We start from the raw sequence: 12,477 nt of genomic DNA on the forward strand, positions 1-12,477 counted from the left end.
TTTCGATTCCCATAAAATTTGTTTTGGTACGTTTTACTTAACAAGTTGCCTCATGTTGCTCATACGCCATGCCGTATTGCATGCGAAAAACTAAAACAAAAGTAAAGCAACATGTTGTGCGAGTGTAACAATTCATGCATGAATCACGCTTGTTATATTTTTAATGCCATTCGATGTGTTTGTTGTTGTGAAAAACAGCATGCTTTTTATACAAAAAAAGCTGTACACAAATACACATATACAATTGTACGTATATATGATATTTGCTTAATTCTAATATATTTAGAAATACTCACAATGTATATGCGAGGTATTTGCCGATTTTTTGACTTGCCACCTCGCCACTTTTCTGCTTCTTTATATTTGAAATACACAATTTAAAAAAAATTTAACTGAACATTGTTTCTTTATTTCGTTTTTATTTGAAATTTAAACGTATTACTTAAATTTTTTTTTCCATTTTTGTTGCCAATTGGTGCATTGTCATCATCAATTTCTATGGGTGGGTGGGTGTAGTGATTGCTGGCGCTGCTTATGAGCAATGAGTTGGAAGAGCATGGTCGCCAGCAAAGTCTCATTTAATTATAAATTATGTGTCTTCGTTTCGTCTAGCAGCATAGTCAGCTATTTACTTTAGATAAAATTTATGTTTGAAAACTTAAGCAGGAGAGCTCTCGCCAGGAAATAAATCTATTGTATTAGGGGAAGTTGGACGCGTTTTAAAGTATTGTTGATCTAAGTAAAAAACTAAGAAAATTGAAAATTAAGCTTTTTTCTGTTCTCTGAAATTATAGTTTTTTATTAATTTCTAATTGAATGTAAATCTAAATTATAGTTAGTGGCGCTGCAGTGCTTTACATTAGGATGGAGCATTAGTGTGTCCACCTTTTGTGTTAGGCACTCAAAAAAATTTTGTATTTTGACTTAACACGAATTTTTATAAATACTAGTTTTATTATAGTAGAGATTACATATTAATGCACTAATATTTTCAATCTAGTAATAAATAAATATAAAAATGGAATTGATAAAACCGATTTTAAAAATTTTTAATTTTTTTTCAAATATTTATACCATCAAAGGGGCTTTAGTTGACGAGGTCTCTGAATCTGCAGCTTATTAACACCAAGAAGCTTTTTTTACCAAAAATGCCGCGACTGCTGGGTGTACTTTGGTGCAAATAAACTTGAAGGAACATTGTTAGGAACATTATTGAGAAACGTTTTTTTGCATTTTTCCTTCATACTCCTTCCATGGTTTTTACATTAAAGCGCACCCTAGCGACCATTTTTGTTAAAAATAAATTGCAATCTCAGATTCTTCTGACCCCAAGACCCAAATAAAGGGCTTTTGAATGTAAAAATATTTGCAATTCAATCAGTTGTTTTGAATGTGGTTCAGAGACCACCAACATCAAATTGACAAAAAAATCTTAAAATTGCCAAACTGGGAAAACTGAGAAATTACTTTTCTATACACAATACAAAAAAATATACAATATTGTACATTGTTATTAATCGACACAGCTCTGAAATTTGTGCACAAGATAGATAAAGACGTGGCGGTCACTTCTGCATACTTAACTCAATTATTTTCTGACACTCTTGCTGCAAAGGTACGATATGCATTAAAATTATTTCACATCAGTGCCTTTACAAATGCAGTAGTATACACTTCAATTCTTTTCGTTTCTCCTCGATTAAAAAAACGATTATTTTATAAAGCTTTGAAATTTCACAAATCGCCTCATTAATAATTACCAAAAATATATTTGCTCTAAATTCTTTACAGCACAGCTCGCATCAATACGTACTATAACCACAAATCGGACAATGGAAATCGGTAAAGAGTTGCACATTGTTTGCAAAGTACAAGGACGGCCACCACCCAAGGTCACCTGGTTCAAGGATGGCAAATCGATTAATCGTAATCGTAAATTGTACAAATTTCGTCATTTCAAGTGAGTTGAAAAATTAGACTAATCTATTTGCAAGCATCTCGCTTTGCCTACCTTTTGATACTACATATGTATGTACATATTTATTATGTTTTCATGTTTTTATTTATCATCAATATTTTCACACATTGGAATCATTTATTTACTCTCACTTTTAAATACTTAGAAAGCGTTCTGAACTGATCATACGTTCGTTTAACATTTCCGATACGGGGCGCTATGAGTGTCGCGCTAAAAATAAAATCAATCAGGAGCCAGATCGACGCACCATTTTAATTAAAGCGGATCCAGGTAATTAGCCGTAGCAAGAATTGAGCTTACATACTTACATGCATATGTGTATATACTTTTTTTGTAAATATAAATGCATATGCATAGTGGTAACGAAAGTATAAATGTACATATATTTTCATTTGTATTTATGCTTTGCTTGTACATATGTATGTATGTATGTCTTGTCTCTTCTCCGTTTCAGTGTTTTACTTTAAATATTTATATACGCTTAATTTTCACAGAAATTATTATGGCCCAATTAATTCGTAATTTATCGCAAAATTTCCCTTTTTACACTACATAGTTAGTATTATTGCTTGTGTAGCGAATGAGGATTTCCACCGATGTACATAAGTTTAATCATGTACATCCATATATACGTGCATATGTATAAATATGTAGAGGTGCGTAAAATTGACGATGAAATAAGATTAGATGATTAAAACCTACAAATAAAAGGCATTAGAACTCTAGTTTTTCGAATTAAAAACCATATAAATGGCATTTAAAAGGAAATTATGGAAAGAAAAGAGATGTATGTATGTACCTCCACACATTTGTATGGAGTTAAAAAAGAATCGATTGAAAAGGGAAAAAGGAAAATTAAATGCAATTATTTGAGTCACATATGTACATTACCGGGGGCCGAAAATCCGCTTTTTTAGAATCTTGATTGGTAATAGCAGAAATATGGTTCATTATGCTCTAAAAAAAAATCTGTGTGAAAGATGAAAATTTTAGGTCAATATTTAAGGCTCGCCCAAGTCCATCAAAATTCAATGTGCTCAAAAAAATAAAAATTGATAAATAAATCAATTAACACATTTTATTACTAAAATTGCAATTATCTTCGAAAGTATTAGTCCTACATAATTTGGTATATGGACAATTTTTGTATAGAATCGAAATAAGCAAAAAAAAAACTTTTACCATTTGAATTTTGAGGGACTTTGGCGAGCCTAAGATATTGACCAACATTTTTAATCTTGCACACTGATTTTTTTAGAGCATAATGGACCATATTTTCGCTATTACTAATCAAAATTCTAAAAAAAGTGGATTTTTGGCCCCCGCTATTTACATACATACACATGTGCATTAGGGTGCCTCACCAAAAAAGTCGCGATTTTTCCATCAAAATTATAAAATTTATTATATTTAAAGACTTCTGCCGATATAATTCGCCAAATATTAAATTTTAAGTGCACTGGGCCGATTTAAAAAACCTCTAAAATCAAGAAAAAAATAGTTTTTTATAATATTTTTTGCAGAAAATCACTTCAGATGATAAACGAATTTAAGCTTAAATGTTCTGCATAAAAATAAATTGTGTAATTTCGATGAAAATCTTCCTTTTCTTTGTGTGAAGAGTGATCCACGCTAATGTATATATATACGTGCATTTGTATGTATTTGTATAGATATCTGCTTGAGAGCTTGTATTGATGATAGCAGCAGATTCGCTTTTTCTGATCAAAGAAGGGGATTAATTAGTATGCTTCTGACATTTAAGGTCATTAGTTAAAAAAATTTAAATGAGGTACTCAATGACAGATCCTTTCAATATATTTTTTCCATAACAACATCGATAACTAGGTTGATATAAATACATCAGTAATATCGAAAAGTACACCTCTTCTCTTATCGAAGTTATTACTATTGGATACAGCAAAGCCAAGCTTATTGGCTTACCTGTCCATCAAAAAGCTCATGAATCTAGGCAAGGATAACTTTCCAACTGTAATTTGGTAATTTGTATCCTGCGTCATCACCTATTAAAATGAATATTTCATACAAGATCGGCTGTTGTTTCTGTGAGCTGGACGAAAAAAAGACGGAACACATCCTTATGAAGCGTAAGATTGGTTTTATTCCTCCACCACATTAGTTCCGTGAGAGAGCTGGAAAAAGTGCCTACCTAGAAAGCCCGCTCTGCACTTAGCTAAAGCTAGGCAACTACAGAAGAACTGCTCAACTATTTCTTCTTCTTCCTCGTCTCATGGGAGAATATTCCTAATCTCGAAGCGTGCCTACCAAATAACCAATGACCCGTTACACAAGCCATGGCCATCGAAATGTTCTCCCTCGAGAGGCTGAGCAATTCTTCGATTTTTTACCTAGCAATTTGCAGACATAGTAACCTAAATAGTTGTTGTACAAGTGCCCTCATCTAACCATGACCTATTGGCCTTTTGAATGGTGTTATTTCTAATCCTTGGTTTGCAGGTTGCCATAAGTATCCCAATCTTACAATGGTTTCGGACAATGGAAGATTGGTACATTTCGTGGTTAGCACATCTGCACTGCAATTGCCTTCAAAATCTCTATGTCCCGGGATACATATGTATTAGGCTGACCTTTTAGACGGTTCTAATATCATTCATGTGCAACCTTTGATCTTAGCATTGCCGCGTTCATTGATTTGATGGCCGCCTGGCTAACCGAGAAGATGTTAATCGTGGTCATCTTTACGGCATGTGTATTAAGGTATACAGCCACCTCTTTTATAGCAAGGACTTCTGCGTGATAAACGCTGCAGCGGTCCGGAATTCGAGCAGATAATTCCAGTCTTAATTCTTTAGAAAAAACTTCGTAGCTAACTTTTGTCCAGCTTGGATTCATCCGTGTAAAAATTTACTTCCCCCTTTCTCCCGGTCTTGGTGTTTACCACTCCCTTCTTGACGGGATATTCATCTTAAAGAGAGTCGATATCTTAGTCCGGTATGTGTAAGTACTAGAAGAGGAAGAGTAAGACATACTTAAAAGTATACCAAAGCTAAACCATGAAATTGTTGGCGTGCTTACTTATCGGTTATACAAGGCCAACTGGGAAAATCGTTACGATTACATGTATCTCCCATAGCACCGATTGTTCAGATATGAGTTTTTGTTATATATCTTATCCATATACATAAGTAGTTAAGATCAAACATTGTTTCCCTATTTGCTCATTAAAAAAAATTTGTCTACCAAACAACTGATCAAAAATGCTAATATTGATGAAAGGTATGGGGCATTCGGCACTATCCTGAATTGTTTCTCTTTACTAAATACATATACTATGTAAAATAATCTAATATATGTAAATTTACACATTTCAGAGCCGCGTTATCCAACAAGTTTAACGGGTGGAACTGGCAATGTTTGTCCCGATGATGCTGCTGAATTTTGTCTAAATGGTGGCACTTGTAATTTCTTTTCGGAAATCGGATCGTATTCTTGCATGTAAGTATGAGAAAACAAAAACAATAAAAAAATATGAAACGAGAAAGCTTTTGTAGTGGACTTAATAAACTGGTATTAAAACTCACTGGAAGATACCCATACATAAACTCACTGAAAGAAGTCCATTAAAGTTTCGCTGCATTGGAAATTAAAAAAATTAAGCGATTAATATTTTAGGCAAAAAATATTTTTTTTCTTCATACATTTATTTTTACCGGCAAAACTGTTGATTACATAGAAAAACGTTATATGAACAGATTAAAGGAATTGTAGTTTTTAATTTTTTTAAATTTGTTTGAGCAAAATCGGACTAGTGGTTCTCGAGTTATGTCAAAAAAAAAAAGACCACCAAAGGTTACAATTTCCCCTATATGATAGTTATATATATATCTCGATTCCTAGACGTGACCCAGCGAAACGCCGGGACACGTATAACTTGTTTTTGACCGATATAACATTTCCCGTTGGTTTCATCCCATCCCGATTTTGACTGTCGCATAGTGTTATTAACGAAACAATGCATACGTTTCATATGTGTTTGGTTATGTAATAAGTACTTGTGTGCACACAATATTTGTTGTTTTTCCATTCGCTGCATAGATATCAAGGATATCTGGTTTGCTTTTCCAACTTCGACTGGAGCATTATTGATTGTGATTCCAAATGTCAATCGAATTGGGAATTGCAATCTTTTAAATTGAAATGGTGTATCGGTCGGAATCATGAGAATTCTTCACCTTTGAAAGGCCACGTTAAAATCTTTACTTACACTACTTTCTTCATCAATTTCTTTAGTGCGAGTCGTCTGCCGTTGCAAAGTTTTGGCCGATTAATATTCCGCAACATGATAATTGGCACACCTATTTTCAATTTCAGTACGTGGGGTCTCCCTGGAAGATCAATCGAGTCCAAAAATTCTGTTGGATCGTCTTTTTCCACAACGGTATTTATCGTGCTATTTCCTCACGATGAATGCTGGATTGAATAATATTAGCGGTATTCACCAACGTGAGCAAGTGGCCTGGCAGTCTGGTAAAATGGCAGATCAGCTCAAGCAACGACTGTTTTCAATACCACTATTATTTAGTTGATAGACATCCTTATTCTTCGCAGCAAGAATAGCCCGTTCACTGAGTCAATCGAGATTCCTATAACTAATTTTCTTAATAAAGAAACATTCTTTCGATCAGTTCTCCTTTCGGTGTTTCTAAGTTACAAAAATTACCAGGCCATAAAATTTGTCTTAATCTCTCATTGACTGGCACCTTTCGTTCCCAATGTCCAGTAATTGTCGCAAGAATACCTCGGCTGCAGTCTTGTCGCAATGTTGACTATTTCAGGCAAACATTTATCTCGTCCGCTAGTGTTAATCGAGGAACTACAGACAATGTTTGCGTAAAATCTCCTGCGAGCAATATCAATGCATTCCCGAATGGTTGAACGTTTCCACTCAAATCTCACTAAAATCGATCAATGACCTCAAGCGATTTTTTATGTGCCATGGTGCACTCATCCCAAACAGTGAATTCAAATTTTTTTAATACTTTTTCCATACCGGTTGCCCTGGAAATATTGCACGTGGGAGTCTCGATGACTTATATGTTCAATGGCAGCTCAAGAACTGAATTGGCAATGCTCCCACCTGGTTACAATATCGCAGCAATTCCAGACGGAGTGATAGCTAAGGTAGTGCAATTTTTTGATCGAACCGTTGCCAGAATCCATCTGACAAGGAATATTTTCCTAGTAACTCCTGGCGCATCCTCCCCCAACTCCGCCATTTATCTTTTGCATATTCTTCTTCTACTTTGGCTTTGTAACCGCCTAAGTCATTTTGACCGAGCTCGACAAAGAACGCCAATCAATTTCTCTCTGTGCCAACTTGGTCTCTCCATTGCAGCGGGGGCTCCCTATTCCTCTGCTACCACCAGCGGATTGCGAGTTGTATTCTTTCACACCTGGAACTTCGGTTCCTATTGGAACGACATGTCTAAGCAAGCGGGGCCGCTGCATTTTCATTCCCTGCACTATGTACATTTCGTTTTAAGTCTCATACAACTCATAGTTCCATCGTCTGTAAATCTTCCGTAAGATATGTATTTTTGTTGAATACTCCAAGAGACATCTCATCGAATGTTGTCATTGTCTAAGCTTCTGCGCCATATAACAGCTCGGGCATGATGAGTGACTTATAGAGTGCGGCTTTTTATACGTCGTGAGAGGACTTTACTCCCGAACTGCCTACTCAGTCCAAAGTAGCACTTGTTTGCAAGAGTGATTCTGTGTGGGTTTTCCATGCTGATATTTTTATTTATGATAATGCTGGTTCCCTAGTAAACGAAATTCTCAACTTTCCCGAACTTATAACTGTCAACAGTGACTTGAGTTCCAAGGCGCGAATGCGCTTTGTTTATGACAGCAGATACTTCGTCTTGGCCTCGTTTACCACCAGGCGCATTCGCTTCACTTCCTTATCCAGAATAGAAAAGGCAGAAGAGACTTCGCGATTTTTGTTACCGATGATGTCGATGTCATCGGCAAACGCCAGAAATTACACGCCGTTGTAAAAAATGTTCCTGCATGGTTTCGTTCTGCAGCTCTTATTATCTTAACATTTGCATCATGTGATCGTAAATGCCCTTCTGCTTTCGCTTTAATTTTGGGAAACATTGGTCGGGAATAGGAGTTCACAATAGTAATGATAATCATAATCATAATAATATTATCTCAAGTTATTGAAAATTTCTTTACTCGCAATATATGTACGTAGTAGGCAATGGCGACCCCAAACGAAATAAATTGTTTACGATTAAAAGTTAACTGATTTATAATGCTAGGGAATGTTGTCAACAGTTTTAAGTTTTCATTAAGTATTTTTTAAACAGCTTTCATGCGGTAGTTTTTTTATTTTCGTTACTCTTTTATCATTTTGTTATTTTGTTTCGGTAGTTTTTAGCCGACTTCAAAAAAAGGAGAAGGTTATCAATTCGTCGGATTATTATTTTTTATGTATGTTACCGCATAACTTTGGACCACGTCAACTGATTTCCAGGTGATCCCATACTAATTTGGTTTAGATCCGATCATTGGATCATGAAAAAAGTAACGGTACTATTAAATTTTTTATAGAATTGATGTCGGTTGTGTTTTTTTGCTAAAAAATTACTTGTTTATTAATTTTTTACATTAAGTAATTTGTGTACCAGCTCTTCGTTGATAATATGATCACTTCGTTTGATAAGATGTTGTAAATTCTATATTTATTTAAACTGTTCCGATTTTGGATAAGTGGAAAGATTTAAAAAAGTTCCCTAGTAAAGCTATCCTAAACACTTTTCGTTTGGAACCAGTTATGTAATATTTCATTTAATTTCAATATTTTCAGTCTTTACTTTTAGATAGGTGATAATCCTATTAAAATATTTCCAAATCAAGATTTTTCAAATACCTTTCGTTTGGCACCCATATTTTCTGCTGTAAGCCTTCTTAAATCTCTTTATATATATATATATATATATAGATTTCTAAATCAAGATTTCTCAAACGCCTTTGGTTTGTTACCGATATTGTAACCTTTCATTTATTTTACCAATTTAATTGAGTTAAATTTTCAAACAGGTGGCAACCCTCCTCAAACATATTTTCTACTGTATATATTTTATAAACTCTTTATTTTTATACCCTCATTTCAATATTTCATTTGTTTAATCAATTTAACTGAGTTCAAATCTTCAAATAGGTGGCAACCCTCCTCAAAAATATTTCCAAAAGTCTTCTTTCGTACACCTTTTTAATTTGATACCTATGTATATCAATTAAACTGGGTTAAATTTTCCAACGGGTGGCAACCCTCCTCAACCACTTTTTCGGCCGTAAGCCGTCTTAAAGATCTAAATTTGTATACCCAAATTACCGTATTTCATTTATTTTATCAAAATAACTGAGTTTAAATTTTCAAAGTGGTGGCTATTTTGTTCAAAAATATTTCCAGCAGTTATCTTTCTTAACCCTCTTAAATTTAATATCTATATTGTAATATATCACTTAAATCGTGTTAAATTTTTTAACAGGTGGCAACCCTCATTCAAAATATTTTCGACTGTAAGCCTTCTTAAAACTCTTTAGTTTGATACCCACATAGCAATATTTAATTTTCTTTATCAATTTAACTGAGTTAAAATTTCAAAATAGGTGGCAAACCTCCTACAAAATATTTCCAACAGTTATCTTTCTTAAACTTCTTTAATTTGATACCCATATTGTACTATTTCATTTATTTTATCAATGTAATTTAGTTTAATTTTCAAACAGGTGGCAACCATCCTCAAAAATGTTTTTGACTGTAAGCCTTTTTAAACCTCTTTAGTTTGATACCCACCTAGCAATATTTCATTTTCTTTATCAATTTAACTGAGCTAAAATTTTAAAATAGGTGGCAACCCTCCTCAAAAATATTTCCGACAGTTATCTTTCTTAAACCTCTTTAATTTGATACCCATATAGTAATAATTAATTTATTTCATCGATATACATAATTGGGTTTAAAAAATTTCAAATAGGTGGCAACCCTCCGGTTTTTTGCGATGCCATTGGTTCTGGTATTATACCGAACAATATAAAATAAAAAATTTTCAAATCGGTTCAGCCGTTCTCGAGTTTTGACGACCGTGACATACGTACACAACATTTTTATATATATATATATATGGGCTAAAATTGATTTTTCTTTTTCTGAATATTCTACGGTAGCCAATGTAAAATAACGTATAGATACAAGTAAAACTCGATAACTCGTTATTCCAGGGACCACACGCCATCTTAAGGGACTTTATTACGAATTATCGCGATTTTCGACTTATCGAGCTTACGAATTACCGAGATTGCATTGTACGTATGACTTTCAAAATTTTAAGTGAATACTCAAGCACATACGCCCTTTTACCTGTTAGATCACACGTTCCATAGTGGAATAAATAATAAGATGACAGGAAGGACCATTCAGCTCGCCGGTTTTTAATTCCGTAATTATAAGTCCTATTTCATAGTTCTCTTTATTTCTATAAATTGCTATACGTCTGAATAAACCATTTTTCTTCTCCTATCCCTGCCTGCGGTTTTGCTCCCAGGGTGTATCTGTCTGATTTAAAGCAGCGTTCGGACTAATGAAAATCATACCTGGAGTAAATGATTCGAAAAATCGAAGTATAAACGGAATTTCAGCTTAATTTTTTTTCATAAATTAAATGAAGGCTCGTATTTTTCATGCGGATTGAAAATTGCTTAAAAATTTTTATATAAAACAAGTTATGGCAAGTTTTCCACACTTGAGAAAATTATACTTTCAGCAAAGTTCTATTAATTAGTAGGAAAATCAGAAGGCGAATGTACAAGGTTACGAGTGCATTGGAAGTCATCCGGGGTATAGGAGTAGATCTAATCCGATTAGAACAAAGTCCGACAGCTGATCTAAAGTCATATTTTAGTTGATACTACTTCTGTCTAAAGAGTAAATGCTGAAAGCTGTAGCTTTGTCTGTCGCTAAAAGAGTTTACCAGTCTGGAGGTTGCATGCCGCTCGGTATTTTCGTCTCCCATTACTAAATAATTTTAGCCACTATCTCATCCATACTTCGGGAAAGCATTTCTACTCAAATATTTCGTGAAGACAGCATTGTTAATTTGTTAAGGTTACTAATGACAAAACTCCACACCAAGCTTTTCGGGCTTACAACACCTTTCAAGTTGTCAGCACTCTGTTATCTAAATGGGAGAAATTAACTTCGGAAGTTCTTCCTGCGGAAATATTCAAAGTTATTATGCAAATCGCTCATTCTGATTATAAGAGCACGGGTCCGCAAAATTAGAAAACCAGGGGGCTTCTAAAAGCTCTAGATCTCTTATAAAGGGTGCGTTTTTTACCTTCCTTTTATTAACTCGGGATGTAACTATGTAATATTCATGCGCCTAAAAGATGCAACCATTTCTATTCTCAAGTTACATACATGATGACAGTACGAATGACAATTATAATAGGGAGGTTTCAGTTTCTTAAACAATAATTTTATTTAACTGATAGAACTTCCGATAGGGATAACTGTTAAAGGAGCTGTCAGCTGTCGCATATATATTGGTAGCCATTTTTATTCACGAAAACCACACTCTATAAGTCACTCATCATGCCCGTGCTGGTATATGGTGCAGAAGCATGGACAATTACAACATCCGATAAGGCGGCTCTTGGAGTATTCGACAGAAAGATTTTGCGTAAGATTTACGGGCCTTTACGCATTGGCGACGGCGAGTATCGCAGACAATGCAACGATGAGATGCATGAGCTTTTAAACGATGTGGATATAGTGTAGTGTATTAAAATACACCAACTCCGCTGGCTGGGCCATGTTGTTCGAATGGACACCGACACTCCAGCTCTAAAAGTATTCAACTCGGAACCTGCTGGTGGTGGCAGAGGAATGCGATAGAAAGATCAAGGGCAGAAGGACTTAGCTGCACTTGGCATTTCCAATTGGCGTTTGTTCAACTCCGCCAAAACCGCTTAGGCGACTACAGAGTCAAAGAAGAAGAAGAAGAAGTGTCAGTTGTCGCAAATTGGTAGCAATTTTATTAATTGTAGTTTATCATTTCATCAAGGAAAGATACACGCTTCAAGAGCATTTGAAATTAGTAAAATTCACTTTGAAAGTGAATCATAAATTCAAAGCACTTGAAAAAATTATTTCAAATGTAAAACTGTTTTCGTTTATGAAGCTCATTTTTCGCTGAATGGTTTCGCTAACAAAAAAAAAAACAGATTTTGGAGACAACAGAACAGAGGCAGCATTCATTCGTAAAAAACTGTGTAATTTGCATGTTGGCGGTATCGTTGGACCTATTTTCTTCAAAAATGCTGCTGGAGTCCACTTTACGGTCAATCGAATACGTTACTGAAGCATGATAAACGATTTTTGGTTTCAAAACATAGAAAACATTGATCCAGGCAAATGTGGTTCCAAAAGAGTTGAGGCT

General features: G+C 34.6%; 1 protein-coding gene across 2 annotated transcripts in view; it reads left to right on the top strand.

The window, feature by feature from the left end:
• LOC118746024 (putative uncharacterized protein DDB_G0271606) overlaps window positions 1-12,477 on the top strand; it is a 583,517-nt gene that overhangs the window by 538,728 nt on the left and 32,312 nt on the right. The window contains exons 3-5 of one of the 2 annotated variants that reach the window (XM_036479745.1): window positions 1,792-1,960; window positions 2,124-2,248; window positions 5,332-5,455. In XM_036479745.1, the coding sequence (XP_036335638.1) occupies window positions 1,792-1,960; window positions 2,124-2,248; window positions 5,332-5,455 (418 nt within the window). Of the gene's footprint in view, window positions 1-1,791; window positions 1,961-2,123; window positions 2,249-5,331; window positions 5,456-12,477 lie in introns of those variants that run through there. The other variant, XM_036479746.1, reaches the window with a different exon arrangement.

This window comes from Rhagoletis pomonella, unplaced genomic scaffold (assembly GCF_013731165.1).
Source record: "Rhagoletis pomonella isolate Grant_MI unplaced genomic scaffold, Rhpom_1.0 Rhpom_scaffold_00010, whole genome shotgun sequence".
Taxonomy (NCBI): Eukaryota; Metazoa; Arthropoda; class Insecta; order Diptera; family Tephritidae; genus Rhagoletis; species Rhagoletis pomonella.